This window comes from Panthera tigris, chromosome B1 (assembly GCF_018350195.1).
Source record: "Panthera tigris isolate Pti1 chromosome B1, P.tigris_Pti1_mat1.1, whole genome shotgun sequence".
Taxonomy (NCBI): Eukaryota; Metazoa; Chordata; class Mammalia; order Carnivora; family Felidae; genus Panthera; species Panthera tigris.
Genome location: NC_056663.1, coordinates 44,731,444 through 44,748,739, shown reverse-complemented (window position 1 = coordinate 44,748,739; position 17,296 = coordinate 44,731,444). Strand labels below are relative to the sequence as shown.

The window sequence follows — 17,296 nt, the reverse complement described above, 5'->3', positions numbered from 1 at the left end:
AGGCCCAGGCAGGCTGGCCTTGGACTCAGGACTGCAAGGACCCCGCTGGCCAGGAAGAACTTTTTTAACAGAGTTGGGGACCTGACTCAGTCGAGGGCAAGCCACTTAACCTGCCAAACGAGCCCCTCTGTCAACTCCCTGTTCAGCTGACCAGCTCCAGGAACCATAGCCTGTACGACAGCTTTAGGTCCTGCCTCCCACAGGACATCTGGGCCCCCGTCCCTCCTGGAGCCCTATCCTTGCTTCTTTCCGCCCCTTCGGCACCCTCTCTCCTACCTCTGCTCCTACCCTGCTGGGCATTCCTAAACCTTCAACAGGGCCCCTGCCCCTCTAGTACCATTTCACCCGACAGGCTTGGATCAGTGTGATGGGGGATACAGAAGAATCAGGGGGAAGCCTGCTCTCAAAGAGCCAGAGATTACAGTCTAGTGGAGACTACGACAATGCCACGTGTGTTAGAATTAAGGAGGTTGGGGTTTCCCTAATGCCCAAAGGAGGAACCTCACTGATCTGTGAGGGCTGGAAAATTCAAGGGCAATTGGGATGCAGTATCTACATGACATGGAGTTTAGATCGTTAACCATGACCATGATCTTATGAGATCATCTCTATTACCACCCACTTCACAGGGGAAGGGAAAGCCTCTCCTCCAAAGTCCCCAGGGCCATAAGGAAAGCTCAGAGGCCTGGCTGGGCTAGTAGGGGTGGAAGGAGCAAGCCCACGTTCCGGGTGGAAAGGCAGAGGACGTTCTCTCCGATCTGAGGCATGCTCGGGTGGGAGGGGGTCTCAGGATGTTGACTGTGCAAGCACACAGCTCCGTGACCAGGTCCCTCTACCATCTGCTCTGCAGCTCACAGGCAGGGTGGTCCAGACAAGGTAGAAAGGACTGCCACCAAGCTGCTATTAAAAAGTCTCCTTGGGTACGAACAAATAGGGAAAACTTTTACCTCCCACACGCAATTAAGCGTGCGGATGCTCGGATTCCTGCACTCAGCCCAGGCTTGGTCTTAGAGGGCTGGGGGGCCGGAAACCTCGTGCTCCTTCCAGGGATCTTTTGGAGGATGACAAACTAGAGCTGCCTCCAGCCCTTTGCCCTGCCCCCACCAGAGCTGACCACCGCCCAGAGCTGCTCTCCCTTCTTAGCTCCAGCGAGAGCTGCTCTGAGCCTCCCGTGGCCCCACTAAAGTCTTCCCATCTTTACCCTCTCACTTTATCAAAGACCCACAGGGGTCTCCCTGCTTCTCATCCTTCAGTCTCATGAGAGTAAATGTTCTAATAAAGAAAAAAGACAGTCCTTTCCTTCCCACCCATGCCACCACACTGAACCCCCCCCCCCCCAGCACCACGGACTCAGGTCACTGCACAGCAGGTGCTTTCAAAGCATGGGAAGCCATCAGAGAAAGATGAGAGTAGTCAAAGAATAATGACTGACTGCCACATCATGTGGTGTGGCAGGCGCACAGGGCAGGAGACAGATGAGAAGTCAGAATCCTGAGTGTGAGCCCTGCTTGGAGGTTAGGAATCATCCAAGGTCTTCATTCTAGAGCCCTGTTTGTGTGCTGAGCTCTGTTCTAGGCTCAGATGAGACAGATGAGAAGTCAGAATCCTGAGTGTGAGCCCTGCTTGGAGGTTAGGAATCATCCAAGGTCTTCATTCTAGAGCCCTGTTTGTGTGCTGAGCTCTGTTCTAGGCACTGGGAGTGAACACAGCAAACCAAGTGCCTGCCCTCATGGAACTTACCCTCAACTGATGGGACCCGGAAAACAGCAAATAAATGTACAAAGATATCAGGAAATGATAAGTACTACAAAGAAACCCAACGCAGGGTGAAGGGGGGAGAAAGCAATGGCAGAGGGGAAGCCTGCTACTTTATGTATCGAGGTCAAGGAGGGACTTGCTGACAAGGTGACTGAGCCCAAGACCTAAGGAAGGGAAGAATCTGGAGGGGAAGGCCCTACATCCACAGTATGCCTAGTGGGTCTGAGAAGCAGAAGAAGGACATGTTGGGGCTCCTGGGTGGCTCAGTCAGTTGAGCGCCTGACTTCAGCTCAGGTCATGATTTCAGTTTGTGAGTTTGAGCCCCACATTGGGCTCTGCTCTCAGTGCAAAGCTGGCTTCAAATCCTCTGTCTCCCTCTGTCTCGCTCTCTCTCTGCCCCTCCCCCACTCATCATTTTTTTCTCTCTCTCTCAAAAATAAACATAAAAAACAGAAGAAGAAGGACATGTTAATGGGGGGTAGTAGGAAATGAAGTCAGAGCGATGCAGGCGTGGGTGCCAGGTCTGGGACCTCAGTTTCCTCATCTGTAACAAAAGGGGGGACAGGGTGATTTGTAAGGCACATTATGGATTTTAAACTCTATGATCTTGGGGTGTGTGTGTGTGTGTGTGTGTGTGTGTGATACCCACAGGTGCTGCTTGAGAAAGAAAAAAAATCAAAGCGCCCAATGATGCAGCCAGGCTTTCCAGAAGAGGGGAGGCCTCTGGGCAGAGGGGTGTGCTGTGTTCAGTAGGTGCTCATGCTTCTCAAGGATAGAAGGCAGTGCAGGGGCCAGAGGAGCCCAGGATCTCCAGGCCAGCTGATCACTGCATCAGTCAGGTTCTCCAGAGAAATAGAACCAATAGGAGGTGTGTGTGTGTGTGTGTGTGTGTGTGTGTGTATCTGTATAAAGAAATTATTTTAGGGACGCCTGGGTGGCTCAGTCAGTTAAGCGTCTGACTTCAGCTCAGGTCACTATCTCTCGGTCCGTGAGTTCGAGCCCCGCGTCGGGCTCTGGGCTGAGGGCTCAGAGCCTGGAGCCTGCTTCCGGATTCTGTGTCTCCCTCTCTCTCTGCCCCTCCCCCGTTCATGCTCTGTCTCTCTCTGTCTCAAGAATAAATAAACGTTAAAAAATTTTTTAAAAAATAAAAAAAGAAATTATTTTATTTTAGTTCTTTATAAAGAGATTTAATTTAAGGAAATGGTCTGTGTGATTGTGGTAGCTGGCAAATCCAGAATCTGTAGGGCAGGCCAGCAGGCTGGAAAGTCAGGCAGGAGTTGATGCTTTAGTCTCGAGATGGAATTTCTTCTCCAGGAAACTTTTTTGCTAATCTTAAGCCCTTCAACTGATTGGATGAGGCCCACCCATATTGCCAAAGGTAATCTCCTTTAAAGTCAATTGATTTGTAGACTTTAGCCACATCTACAAAATACCTTCACAGCAACACCTCCATTCATGTTTGAGTAAGTTACAAAGTGCCATAGCCTGGCCACGTGAACACATAAAACTAGTCTTCAAAAACCACTGTCCCACTATCCCAGGGATGGGGAGAGATCCTTGCCCCACTCCCAGAGATGCTAATGAATCAGGTTGGAAGGGGGCTGGGAATTTTTTACAAGGTATGCAGACGATTCTCATGCTCATCCGAGGTTGGGAACCAGTGGACCAGATGACCTTTAGACTGTGGGCCTATTCATCACAAATGAGATGCTGTGGCCTGGCGTGCAGTTGGTGCCAGGAAACACTGATCTCTCTGTGCTGGCAAGCTCAGACGTCCACGCTTGGGCAGCTGAATCCATGGCAGCCTAACATCCCAGAGCCTGTGAGCAGCAAGTCCCGTGGGAGGGTTGGGGCCTGGCCTAATAATGGAAATGGCAGGTCGAGGCTGCAAAAAATGCCATCATTGCCTCCTTGTGCTGAGCGCCCCTCTGGCCTTTGAAAATTGGTTAAGTATAAGCGTATGGGGGGAGTAGGCCTGGTTAATGCATAGCAGGACCTTGAGGCTGGGAGGAGTACAGAGAGAGCGCCAAGTGGGAACGTGCCTGAGATGATCTCAGGGGAGGACAGGTGCTCAAGAGAGCACCTGGGGTGAGAGGAGAGATGGGGGACACCCTTTGTGGGGCTCTGTCGGCCAAGAAAACCTGAAACAGAGTCCAGCAGAGCAGTTCATGGCCAAGGAGTGTACAGAGTCATCCAGATGGGTGTGAGAAACCCTGTCTCTGAGCCCTCCCCTCTGTGTCCCAGCTCCCCTCGGCATGGACAAGCCTGTCCTTTGCAGAGGAAAGACTTCTGGGGTGGGGAGGTCTTGAAGGGCATAGAACTCCACTCTGGAGTAAGCGAGGTCTGGGATTGGATCCTGCCTCTACCATTTACTTTCCGGGTGTCTGTCCAAGCCCCGGGTTTCTCCCCTGGAAAAGGGCGGTGTGGGACTCCTGGACAGGCTGTTGTGGGGACAGCAAGGGCTGTCAGTAAATGGCCATTCTGTTCCCTTCTCGGAAGAGTGTGAAATTGCAAGATGTTATGTCGGCAGCCCCTCGTTGCATAGGATCTGCCCAGAGCGCCCCAGCCTTGGGTGGACAGTCAGGTAGCTGAAACGTGGGCGCCAGAAATACTCACGGATGGCCCGTTCCTCTGGTCCCTCGCATCTCTGCCCACATCCCCCACCACACGCATTCAACAGAGAACAGGCCACCAGAAGACCTTTCAGGGCTCCGAGGGTGCCACGGTCACAGTGAGAAGCCCCCCAAACGGGGACCAAGTGGGCTACAGGACAGGCAGCCCCCAGAAGAGGCCAAGGGAGAGAGCCTGGGCATGCAGGCGAGTCAGTGGCTGTGTGTGGACACAAGCCCGTAGAGGCTTGTGCATGCCTGGAGGAGAGGGCCTGGTGAGGGGAGCCTGGTCAGCCCCAGGATGATTTGTCATTGCCTAATGAGATTAATGAGCCCCGGGGGCTGGTATGCAGCAGTGCCGGGCACTCATTAGAAGCAGATGCTCATGGGAACGATGGCAAGGAATGGGGGGTGGGGGGGATCTGGGGGTGGAGCGCTGCTCACCCGCCAGGTGGTTTCCATTAATCTGTGGGCGGGGCCAAGAGCAAGGCCGCCTGGCCCCGCCTTCTTCCCCTTCCCATCCCCACTCACACTGGGGAGGAATGCAGAAGAGAAGCTGCCGACTTGGGAGCCGCTGAGGGCTGGGAAGGGAGGCTTACGGGTTCGGGGACAGCCCTCTTGCTGTTGTAGCACCGATGCCTGGCATAGTGTACATGTTCGGTAAATACCTGTTGGATGACCCCAGAGACAAGAAGAGCCCCAGACCATCTAGGTTTCCCCAGCTGGATCCTCTCCCTGCCCTCCCCTAGACAGCCCCCATACCTGCGGGGCGGAGCGCCGGGGGAGGCCAGCCCCCACTTTCCAATGAACCCTGGAAGTCCTGGAGGGCCCGGGGAAAGCTGCTCTGCGGCCTCCGAACCTATAATTTGGTTTCTAAACCCACAGGCAGGGAGGTCTGTGGGGGCCAGAGGGAGCCAACTTGGGGCCGCCCCAACCCTGTCCAAACGCGGTACGCGCTCCCGCGCACACGTGCACGCTCTGTCGTGCACACCGGCTCTTTAACAGCTTTAGGGAGGTGTAATTAACATGCCGTGAAGTCCACCCACTGCAAGTGTGCGATCCGATGCTTTGTAGCATATTTACACAGTCGTGCAGTCACCACGACCTCACTTTAGAGCATTTTCATCGTCTCCAAAAAGCAACCTTGAATCATGAGCAGCCACTCCCCATTCCTCCTGCTATTTCCTAGCCCGAAGCAACCGCTCGTCTGCTTTCTGCCTCTATAGATGTGCCTATTCTGGACATTCCCTATCAAAGGATTCATGTCATGTGTAATCCCTTATAGCTGGCTTCTTCCACTTAGCCTAACGTTTTCAAGGTTTATCCATATTATAGCATATATCAGCAGTTCATTCCTTTTTATGGCCTAATATTCTGTTGCGTGAATGTAGCAGGAATGCCTTATCAGTTGATGGACACTTGGGATGTTCCCACTTTGGGCCGTCTTATGAATAATGCTGCTGTGACCATTTGCGTTCAGGTTTCTGTGAACTTCTCTTGGATATGCACCTGGGTTCTGTAGTTCCTCTGCCAAACTGGTTTTCACAGTGGCTTGCACCATTTTACACTGCCACCAATAATGCATAAGGGTTCTAGTCTTTCCACACCCTCATCAACACTTGCTGTTGCCTGTTTTTTGTATTATAGCCATATCAGTGCATGTGAGGTGAGAGCTCATCGTGGTTTTTCTTTGCATTTCCCTAATGACTAATGGTGCTGACCATCTTTCCATGCATTATTTAGTCATTTCTGTCTCCTCCTTGGAGAAATGTCTATGCAAATCCTTTGCCCATTTTTTTTCCCAGCAGGTTTGTCGTTTCATTATTGAGTTGGAAGAGTCCTTTATATATTTTATTTTTTTTATTTTTTTTTAATTTTCTTAACATTTTTTATTATTTGTTTTTGAGACAGAGAGAGACAGAGCATGAACAGGGGAGGGTCAGAGAGAGAGGGAGACACAGAATCTGAAACAGGCTCCAGGCTCTGAGCTGTCAGCACAGAGCCCGACGCGGGGCTCGAACTCACGGACCGTGAGATCAGGACCTGAGCCGAAGTCGGATGCTTAACCGACTGAGCCACCCAAGCGCCCCTATATATTTTAGATAAAGGTTCTTATCAGATATATTTTCTCTCATTTATATATTTATATATTCTAGATAGAAGGTCCTTATCAGATACAGATTTTCTCTCATTCCCTGGGTTGTCCTTCACTTTCTTGATGATGTCCTTTAGAGAGGAAAAGTTTTAAGTTTTTATGAAGTCCACTTTATTAATCTGCCCCTTTATTGCTGATGCTCACACACTCATTCTTACACACTCAGCTTCCTGAGCTCCAGCTTTCCCAAGAAGGGTAGAGGGTATGTTTTGCTCTCAGGAATCCCACCCCCGCCCCCCATGCCTGATTTCTGCCATCGGGTCCTTCTCCTCCAAATTGGCACAGGTACAGGGAGAAGGGTTTGCCTAGAGTCAAGGTAGCCTGCTCTGGGTTGGGCGAGGGGTGGTGGGGAGGGGAGGCTCCATCCATACACCACAACTTTCCCAGCCTACAAGACCTGGGCTCTGTGGAAGCAAGGAGAAAGTGAGAGATTCCACATCACAGAAACATCTGTTCATCCTCATGACCTCAGCTAAGAAATGAAGGGATCGGATTTAGACAATCCCGAACAGGGGGTTGTAACCTGGGTGCCACAAGCCCTCAGAAATCATACAGTGTTGGGTGTAGTGCATTTTTCTGAAGCAGGAGTCCATAGCCATCATCAGATTTTTAAAATGATGTGCTAAAGCGAGAAGCAACCTATAGGGACCTTGCTGGTCCAAAAAAAAAAAAAAAAATCCAAGTTCTATGATAGTATTTCCTCCTGCTGCTAGGGAGGGTACAGCCCCAGAGCCACACTTCCCCTGCCTTAGGGACCGTGACCCCATCAGCCCCATCAGTGAGCAGCCTCCGGCCTATGCTCCTCAGGAGAAGACTCAGGCCTGGCCTGCCTGGGCTCTGGAAAGGCTGCCTTGGTCACCCCTAAAGCCACTCTGTGGGTGTGAGGCAAGGGAAAAGGAGTGCCAGCGCCCGGGGGAAGCTCCCCTCTCAGCACCCCCCCCCCCCCCCCCGCGTGGTTCTGGGCTGCAGGAAACCCAGGGCAGGAAGGGGCTGGGGCCTGAGTGGCCGCCTTGCTCCCATCTGCAGAGCATCAGTGGGGCAGGCGGGGTGGGGGTTCTCAAGGGGGGCCGGGGAGGAAATGAGAATAAACACAGTGAGCAGAGAGGGAAGGGGCGGGGGGCTGCGGCCTCAGCCCCTTGGCAGCCCATGAAGGGAAGTGACACAATGAGGAATGTGTTTCCCTCTGCCCGTCCCCCGCGTGGGGGTGGGAGGCAGAGCCCTGAGAATGGCCAGACCCCAACAGGGGCCAGGGGGCACATGCTGGAACAGCATTGGAGGGGGTGCTGTGAGAGTAAGGAGCCAAAAGGGGGATGCCGGGCAGGAAGGGCAACCCAGACCAGGCGGGGCACCTTTCCTGTCCCTCTCCAGTGTCCATGCTGCGCGAGCATCTAGGGTCTGCATACTTGCACAGTCCCCACTGGGGCACTACCAGCATGCCTGGGTATGGAAGCCATCCCTTCTTGAGGAAGCTGGCCCCTTCTGCTGACTTTCCCTTCTTTCTCAAGGGACACGGGGTTATGGAGGCCACGTCCTCGGTATGAGAGGGAGCTCCAGTATGAGGACCCTTGGCCATGGGCGGGACTAAGCAGCATGTTTTATTTCTCCTCTCTCTCTCTCTCTCTCTCTGGGTGTTTTTGTCCCCAGCTGGGACTGTCTGTGTGAAAACAGGCCCCCTGGTGGGATGGCACCCCCCCCCCTCCATCCTGGACACCCATTTCCTCTCCCAGAGCTGGGAGCGGCTAGTTAACCCCCTCGTGCCCATAATCCACAGATGTCCCTGAGACTTTGGCAGGCAGGGCCAAGTGTGCCCTGTGTCATTCTGGGCTGGAGGGTGGTGGGCCTTGGAAAGCAGGCTGGCCCCAGATATCTCTGTCAATCTCAACCTTCTTGCACAGGCCTTCTTGACAGGTTGATTACTCCAGGAATCCCCCACCCTTGCCCTCTGCCTCATAATCTACCTAGATGCCTGGGGTGGGGTGGGAATGCACAGAGAGCACCATGGAATGAAGGAAGCAAACAAGGAGGCAGCAGCCCCCAGCCCACGGTCCCAGGAGGGGGAGGCAGTCTGGCTGAGCAGGGAGGTTTCCTGGCACATTACTCCGTGAGGCTGCGCGCGTGCTGGGCGGGCTCAGGAAAGACTCCGGTGGTCCTTGAGTAGTTGGGTGAGTGGCCAGCTGGTGGTCTAGACACCAGTGGCTGTGCCCAGGAAGCAGAGGATGGGATGTAGCCAGTGGGCCAGTGCTCACTTTGGTCCTCAGTGGTCCCAGATAGCTGCCAGTCTGCCAGGTTTTGAGCTGGGACCAGGTAGGCACTGGTGGGTCCCCAGTGGGTAGGAACTGCCCCTTCAGCTCTACCCTGCCACCACTGGGGGAGGTGATAAAAGGGAGGGAGGGTTGGAGTGTGGCTGTGCGGTTGAGCTTGAGCAACCAGACCCTGGGACAGACAATTTGCTCCTCCCGGTGGGTGGCCTTTGGCCCCCGTGGAGCCCTGGAGGGCAGGTGGGGGGGGGGCGCACCACCTTCTTCTGTCTGGACCTGCTCGGGCTCAGCCCAGAGATGGTGTTTCCCTTGCCACTTTCCCTCAGTACTGTGGGCTCCTAGGAGACCATGGGGGGAAGGCAGGTGGACAAACCTTTACCCCCTCAGCCTTGCCTTCCTCACCTGAAGAATGAGGGATCGCTGGGCGGGGTGGGGGTGGGGACGGTAATGGTTGTGCCCTGGAATCAGAGACCCAGGTCAGCACCCATGTGGTCATCAGCTGCTTGACCCATTTCCACACCTGTCAAATGGAGAGATCAACATGGACAGGATGGCTATGAAAATACCTCCTCCAGTGCCACACTCCAGGAGATCTTACCTTTGGATAGCAATTTACAAAAGACTTTCACATCCATTTTCAAGTGGTGCACACAGCAGCCCCTGTGAGATCCTGGGCAGCTCAGATTGGAGCGACCTGGAGCGAGGGCTCCCAGCTCCCAGTTCAGTGCCGGCTCCCCTCCTTGCTTCCACCGTGCGCTGCTTCTGTGTCCCAGGTGGCCCCACCCCATCTCTTGGCTTCCATATGCTTCCTGACACCTTTCTGACCAGCACCCCTTGACGGTTGCTGGGGTGGGCCGCGGAGACGCGTCTAAGGGGTGGGATCCTTCATCCAGCCTCCCAACCAGCGCTGAGGAGATTTAGAAGGAAATCTAGTTCTCGTCTGGTAAAAGTGAAACTTCTCCACCCCAGGGGAGCATGTGGCCCAGACAGGCAGAGGTGTGAGTACTCCCACTTGCCTCCCACAGGGACCTGAGGAACAATGTCATCAGCACGGTGCATCCCGGGGCCTTCCTGGGCCTGGGAGAGCTGAAGCGCTTGTAAGTGGCATGTCCTGCTCCCCTAGCCCTGGGGCCGGTCCCCTGGGTCCCTTCTCACAGCGCCCCTGTCCCCAACATGCTGTATTGCTGGGGCGGGGGGCGCCGATGGAGGAGACACCTCAAGCCCATCTCCTTGTTCATCCTACTCCCCACACAAGCCCCGGCCACACACTTGTGTCCCCCACAAGTGGATCCACGTGTTGCTACGCGGCCAGCTTGCTGAGGCTGTGTGTGTGTCTCTCTAGAGATCTCTCCAACAACCGGATTGGCTGTCTCACCTCTGAGACCTTCCAGGGCCTCCCCAGGCTTCTCCGACTGTAAGTGAGGGGCAGTTAGTGGGGAGGAGGGGCCTGGGAGGAGGGAGGGCAGCACCAGACCCTCAGAGTCCCCTGTGTTCCCTTCACCCACTCCTCCCTCCTCTGGCTCAGGGAGACCCTGAGATCCGGGCTCACTGTTCCCTGCCCCCCTGCAGAAACATATCTGGAAACATCTTCTCCAGTCTGCAACCTGGGGTCTTTGATGAGCTGCCAGCCCTTAAGGTTGTGTGAGTATCTATTTCCAGCCCAAGGACTCAGACCTCTGCTTCCTTTCTCTGCCCAGGAAGGACACATGCAAGTATCATGACCACCGTGGCCAGCCTTATGCATAGGCGGGACAGGCAATGGCTGAAAGCATCATACCTGCCTTCCCACCATCGCCAGGCTGGTGGTGGCAAACGCATACCCAAATGTGCCCTTCCCAGCCTCAGTCTCCCTCCCAGGGCTCCAGCCCCGCCCCCTGAGCCCACGCCCCCTCCGCTCTACTCTGTGGCCCCTCTACCCATTCTGCAGGGATCTCGGCACTGAGTACCTGACCTGCGACTGCCGCCTGCGCTGGCTGCTGTCCTGGGCCCGGAATCGCTCCCTGCAGCTGTCGGAGCACACGCTCTGTGCCTACCCCGGTGCCCTCCACGCCCAGGCCCTGGGCGGCCTCCAGGAGGCCCAGCTGCGCTGCGGTAAGCACGCCCTCACCCTGCACCCTTGGCGCAGACGCGCTCCTGAAGGGCCCCACTGGCTCGAGGCTCCCCCTGCCTCTCGTTCTCCAGGGCATCCTCTCCCTCAGAACCCCCTGGGGGTCCTTCTCCATCAGCTGTTCCTAAACTTTCTTTGGGGCTGCTGCTTTGCGTTTGCACCTGGTCCCACCTCCTGGGGTGACAAATGTGCTGCCACAGGAGTGCTTTTCTTTGCTTGCCCCAAACCCTCCCGCCCCCTCCTTGTGCTCTTATCTCCAGAGGCTTTCTCCTGCCCCTTCCCCCCCACCCCCCAGCCACAGTGGGCTCCAGTGCAGCTCCACTCCTGGCTCTGCACACCACGCCCCTGCCCCCGGCATCTCGCACACTGCTGCACGCGGGCCTCACTGCCCTGGTGTCCCCCCCCCACAGAAGGGGCCCTGGAGCTGCACACGCACCACCTCATCCCGTCCCTGCGCCAAGTGGTCTTCCAGGGTGACCGACTGCCCTTCCAGTGCTCTGCCAGCTACCTGGGCGAAGACACCCGCATCCGCTGGTACCACAACCGGGCCCCCCTGGAGGGTGACGAGCAGGCGGGCATCCTCCTGGCCGAGAGCCTCATCCATGACTGCACCTTCATCACCAGGTACAGGCCCTGCTGCCACAGTACCCATCCCCCGCCCGCCCAACGCCCTGTGCCCAGATGTCCTTGGGAGTACATTCATGGGCGTTAAGAGTGTGCTTGTGTGTGTGCCTGGAAATCCAGGACTCACGGTCTGGATAGGGGAATACAGATTAAATGCCTGATAGAAAAAAAAAAAAGGATCACATCTGACTTTTCTTTAGTGCCTTTATGATGTAAAAACTCTATTATCAGACTTAATCTCTCCAATAGACTTTCGAGAGAGGTATTATTATCTCCCTGATACGCACAGGGAAATTGAAGCTCAGGAAAACAATATCTTAAGGCCGATGGGAATGAAAGGAGTATGTACTTATATCCCTCGCTCAGTTAAAGGAAAAAGAACCCCGAAGCTCAAGCCCTGCACACTTAGGCCAGGGTGATGCGGGTGGACGGGGCCGGGGCGCTCAGGGAGAGTGGCACGGCCACCTGGAGCACCTCGCCGAGCCGGCCCTCCCCCTGCCCGCCTGCAGCGAGCTGACGGTGTCTCACATCGGCGTGTGGGCGTCAGGGGAGTGGGAGTGCTCGGTGTCCACGGCCCAGGGCAACGCCAGCAAGAAGGTGGAGATCGTGGTGCTGGAGACCTCGGCCTCCTACTGCCCGGCTGAGCGAGTGGCCAACAACCGCGGGGACTTCAGGTGCGGCCGCCTCTGCTGCCCCAGAGGAACCCCCTCCCAGCCCCCACCCCCGCTCCTGCGTCTGACAACACCGGTGACCAGGGTCTCCCCATCTGCTCTGAGATGCAGACAGCACTTTTGTCGTCCAGCTCCAAGTGCCACTGTCCCGCTGCTGTATTGACAGAGCCCTTGTCTTTTGGTATGAACTCCCCATCTGAGATGTGCTGTGCAGAACAGGAAGTTTGGGTGGATTTTTTTGTTTCTTTGGTTTGCTTCCTTACATTAACAGTACACAAAACTCTCGCACAACAAACACGCCGTAATATCCCAATGGCCCCCTCAGTTAGCGAGGGCGGGTCTGTTCTCGCCGTTGTACAGCTGAGAATACTCAGGGGCGCCAAGGCTAAGTGACTTGAACTCAGGGCTCCGACTCTGAACACACACAGAGTTAGAGAGAAGGTGGGGCTCGGGAGCCCCTGGAAGGCCAGTCCAAACCCTCGCTTCTGAAGCCTTCCCCCAGGTCCCAAGGGGCCCGAGCATCCAGGTTCTTGAGGGCAGGGGAGGGACCCTTGCTCTGAGGGAAGGAAGAGCCTGGGGCAACAGCACACTCCTGCTTCTACCCCCAGGTGGCCTCGAACCCTGGCCGGCATCACAGCCTACCAGTCCTGCCTACAGTACCCGTTCACCTCAGTGCCCCTGAGCGGGGGTGCCCCGGGCACCCGAGCCTCCCGCCGGTGTGACCGAGCTGGCCGCTGGGAGCCCGGGGACTACTCCCACTGTCTGTACACCAACGACATCACCCGCGTGCTCTACACCTTTGTGCTGGTGAGGCCAGGAGAGGAGAGGGGCAGGGGGCATCCCGTCTGCTCTGGGTCGGGAAACGGGAAGGGGAGAAGCCCGCTGGCCCCACGGGGCCTGGAGGCCCCCTCACGGCCACTCCGCCGCCCCTCCTCTCTGTGGGCGTGCGCAGTGAAGGGCTCTTGTTCTCTCGATTTTCTTCTTCCAGGCAATTCAGACCACCCCCTCCCAGGGCCACCCCGAGCATCTTTAGTCCCAAACACAGCAAGGACAGCCTTAAGGGGGGAAAACAAGGACAGCGTGAGGTGGTCCCATCGTCCTTAGGCCAGTGGTGTTCGGAGTGGACAGCCTTGAGTCCTGAGTTCATTCCTTCCTTGTGCCTCCTGTCTTGATTAGACCCAGCTGGTGGGCTAGACCCCTCTCCCCAGGCACCGGCACCCTGAGCATCAGCACATACAAGGGGGCCCCCTAGGGGCAGTTCTCGGCGAGAAGGAGCAGAACTGGACGGTCTCCTTTCTCCCCTCAATTCTCCCAGATGCCCATCAACGCCTCCAACGCGCTGACCCTGGCCCACCAGCTGCGGGTGTACACGGCTGAGGCGGCCAGCTTCTCGGACATGATGGATGTTGTCTATGTGGCTCAGATGATCCAAAAATTTTTGGGTTATGTCGACCAGATCAAAGAGGTGAGATTCAACCCGGCCTCTGGGGCCCCTGGAAACCACCCCCTCCCTTGCTCAAGCCTCTTGTGTCCCAGCCCCTGGGCCCCAAACCCGACTCCTGCCCTCAGTGACTCCCTGCCCCCTGCCAGCTGGTGGAGGTGATGGTGGACATGGCCAGCAACCTGATGCTGGTAGACGAGCACCTGCTGTGGCTGGCCCAGCGTGAAGACAAGGCCTGCAGCGGCATCGTGGGTGCCCTGGAGCGCATCGGGGGGGCTGCCCTCAGCCCCCATGCCCAGCACATCTCTGTGGTAATATGGGTCGGCTGGGAGGAAGCTCCTTGGGGAGCCTCGCACTGGGAGGGGCCTTAGAATCAACGGGGGCCAACCCTCGCCAGCCAGGACGGACACACTCCTCTCTTCGGGCAGCAAGTCCTCCAAGTATGCACCTGCCGTGCGCCCAGCTAGCCAGAGCACGGAGCATGACTCAGTGGAGTGGAATTCAGTTCCGAGCTGTCAGGAGCAGTGCAAAGGAGAGGGGGCCAGTGAGAGGGAGAAGTTGTGCAAGACTTCACGGTGGGGAATGGAACCGTAGCACCAGCTCAAGGAACTAGAGGGGCTTGGGATCAGGGTGACAGCACTGTGATGGAACAAGGAGTGATGGAGACATCTGTCCCCTGAAAAGAGGGTGACATCGCCAGGGGTGGGTTGTGAACCCATTAGCAACCACAGGGGAGCAAGATGCTGTGCTAGGCACTTCCGGAGGTACAAGGAGGCTGGACGTGGACCCTGCTCCATGGTTTAGTTGGGGTGGCAGAACTAGTATCTGTTGAGAAGTGAGCAAGATACAAGGTAGGGTGTGAGTGGGAGGAAAGGTCTTAGGAGGAAGAAGGTGCCATCGCTAGGGGTAGGGGAGACTCGGCAGCAGACCTAAGACTGCCAAGCCTTGGGAAGATGGGAAGGAAGAATGCGTAGGGGGACACAGCCTGAGCAAACCCGCAGAGAGGGACCGTAGAGAGGGACCGTGTGGTCTCAGCAGGAAGCCAAGAGAGAGCCGCCAGATCTCAAATGGGGGCGGGGGGGGGTGGGAGTGACAAGTTCCCTGTCCCTAGAACTCAAGAAACGTGGCATTGGAGGCCTACCTCATCAAGCCACACAGCTACGTGGGGCTGACCTGCACAGCCTTCCAGAGAAGGGAGGCGGGAGTGCTGGGCATACGGCCCGGAAGCCCCGGCCAGAACCCCTCCCCGGAGCCAGAGCCCCTGGCCGATCAGCAGCTCCGCTTCCGCTGTACCACGGGGAGGCCCAGCATTTCTCTGTCGTCCTTCCACATCAAGGTGGGCACTGGGGGAGGCGTGTGGGGGCGGATGCTAAGAGGGGATGTGCCCAGATGCAGGTGCCTCGTGGGAGTGGGTGCTGTGAGTGGAAGCTGCTCCAGAAAAGGGGTAGAGGGGAGGGGGGAGGGGGTAACCGTTAGGCCTTGGAGTCCTAGGGGGTCCTAGATGTCTCTGAGGAACTCCGATGTCCCCCCAGAACAGCGTGGCCCTGGCCTCCATCCAGCTGCCGCCCAGTCTGTTCTCGTCCCTTCCGGCTGCCCTGGCTCCCCCTGTCCCCCCAGACTGCACCCTGCAACTGCTCATCTTCCGAAACGGCCGCCTCTTCCGCAGCCACGGCAACACCTCACGTCCTGGAGCCCCTGGGCCTGGCAAGAGGCGTGGCGTGGCCACCCCTGTCATCTTTGCAGGAACCAGTAAGGCACTGAACTCCCCACACCTCTTCCTGCCCTTCCTTCACCCACAGCACCCCCTAAGAGCCTGGGGGAGTGGCAGAGGAGAGTGACCACACCCCATTTCCCAGGAGGATAGGGGACAGAGACATCCTGTAAAGGGTTTCTGGAGAAAAGCCTCAGGAAGACATTGGGATTTATATCCCAGATTTGTCAAATTGCAAGAGTTAAAAACACAGACCCTTGACCCACCTTGGCCTCCCTCCCTCCCTCCGACCTCCTAACCTGGTGCCAACTTTCCCTCTCCGGGTGCCCCCACTCCCTCCATCCCCGAGTCCTCTCTTCACCTTTTGTTCCCTGAGTACAAGTACCTTCCACTTTCCTGTCCCTGACCCCAGCCCCAGAGTCCCCTCTTTTCAGGTAGGTCACCACCATTCATTCGGCACTTGGAACAGGCCACCTCCCAGTGCTTTATTTTTCTTTAAAAAAAATTTTTTTTAAGTTTATTTATTTATTCTGAGAGAGACAGAGACAGCGTGAGCAGGGGAGGGGCAGAGAGAGAGAGAGAGGGAACTCCACACAGGCTCCGCATTGCCAGCGCAGAGCCTGATGCGGGGCTCGAACCCAGGAAACCGCAAGATCACCACCTGAGCCGAAACTGAGAGTCAGATGCTTAACCGACTGAGCCACCCAGGCGCCCCCTGGTGCTTTGTTTTGATCCATCCCTGTGTCACCCTGGTGAGACTGACCACCTGGAAGGCAGGGCCCGAACTGGCACCTAACCATGTCCCGAAGTCCGGCCGGCGCCTGGCCCGCGGGCATTCAGTGCACGCTCGGGCTGTTCACTCGCTGCCACCTAGTTCCATACAGCCAGCCTCCCCGCAGCCCGGTTCCACCCGTGTGGACCTCCCTGTCTCCCACAGGTGGCTGTGGTGTGGGGAACCTGACTGAGCCAGTGGCCGTCTCGCTACGGCATTGGGCTGAAGGGGCCGAACCCATGGCAGCTCGATGGAGCCAGGACGGGCCGGGCGGCCCCGGGGCTTGGAGCCCCGAGGGCTGCCAGCTCCGCTCCAGCCAGCCCAACGTCAGCTCCCTGCACTGCCAGCACTTGGGCAACGTGGCCGTGCTCATGGTGAGTGCGACAGGGGCCCGGAGGCTGGGAGAACTCCGGGGAATGTGTGGGAGGTGAGAATGGGGGTGTTCGGATCACCTGGGGCCACAGAGAACTACAGAGAGGACAGCAGCCTTATCGGGCCTCGTAACTGTAGGACTCATGGGGAAACGTCCCTCTGGCCTTCCCCACACCTTTTCATCTTTCAGGAGACAGGGAGGTTCTGCCTCCGCTCATCGAAAGAGATGGACCTGGAACTCCCCAGCCCCGGTCTTCACATCCTGCACTCTCTGAGACCCAGATTGTTAAAGTGGAAAAAAAAAAAATCTGGGAACATTTCTCCTTTCTGGTCACCCCACTCCCTCACCACATTTTGCAGCCCGCTCTCCCAGATCAGCTGGATGATAGAAACTTCCAGCTCTTTCCTCATCCCTGATTTTCAGGCTGAGGCTCAGAAAAGCTCCCGGAAGGGCAAGAGACTAGGAGGGAGGAATAGGCAGGCAGTAGATGATTAACACTGCCTAAGACTGACTTCCTAAGAGCGGACTCGCAGCACTTACATCTTCACCTACCTGGAAGGACTAGGGGCCAAAGCTGACAGGGCTTGGGGAAAGGAAAAGTGGCCTGGGGGGCTGGCCAGGACTCCGTGGGGTGGCCTCTACCCCTGGCTTCCTAATACGTCCTCTTTCCTACTCTTTCTAGGAGCTGAGTGCCTTCCCCAGGGAGGTAGGGGGCTCAGGGGCAGGGCTGCACCCTGTCGTGTATCCCTGCACCGCCCTGCTGCTGCTCTGCCTCTTCTCCACCATCATCACCTACATCCTCAACCACAGGTGGGAG

At 56.6% G+C, this 17,296-nt stretch overlaps 1 protein-coding gene across 1 annotated transcript in view; it reads left to right on the top strand.

Annotated features, from left to right (window-relative positions):
• The window catches only part of ADGRA2 (adhesion G protein-coupled receptor A2), a 35,281-nt gene that overhangs the window by 13,190 nt on the left and 4,795 nt on the right, over positions 1-17,296 (top strand). Inside the window, exons 3-15 of the mRNA XM_042983491.1 lie at positions 9,806-9,877; positions 10,123-10,194; positions 10,350-10,421; positions 10,708-10,871; positions 11,298-11,511; positions 12,021-12,185; positions 12,791-12,989; positions 13,498-13,647; positions 13,773-13,934; positions 14,735-14,959; positions 15,156-15,372; positions 16,272-16,480; positions 17,162-17,289. Coding sequence (XP_042839425.1) covers positions 9,806-9,877; positions 10,123-10,194; positions 10,350-10,421; positions 10,708-10,871; positions 11,298-11,511; positions 12,021-12,185; positions 12,791-12,989; positions 13,498-13,647; positions 13,773-13,934; positions 14,735-14,959; positions 15,156-15,372; positions 16,272-16,480; positions 17,162-17,289 — 2,049 coding nt within the window. The remainder of the gene's footprint in view (positions 1-9,805; positions 9,878-10,122; positions 10,195-10,349; positions 10,422-10,707; positions 10,872-11,297; positions 11,512-12,020; positions 12,186-12,790; positions 12,990-13,497; positions 13,648-13,772; positions 13,935-14,734; positions 14,960-15,155; positions 15,373-16,271; positions 16,481-17,161; positions 17,290-17,296) is intronic.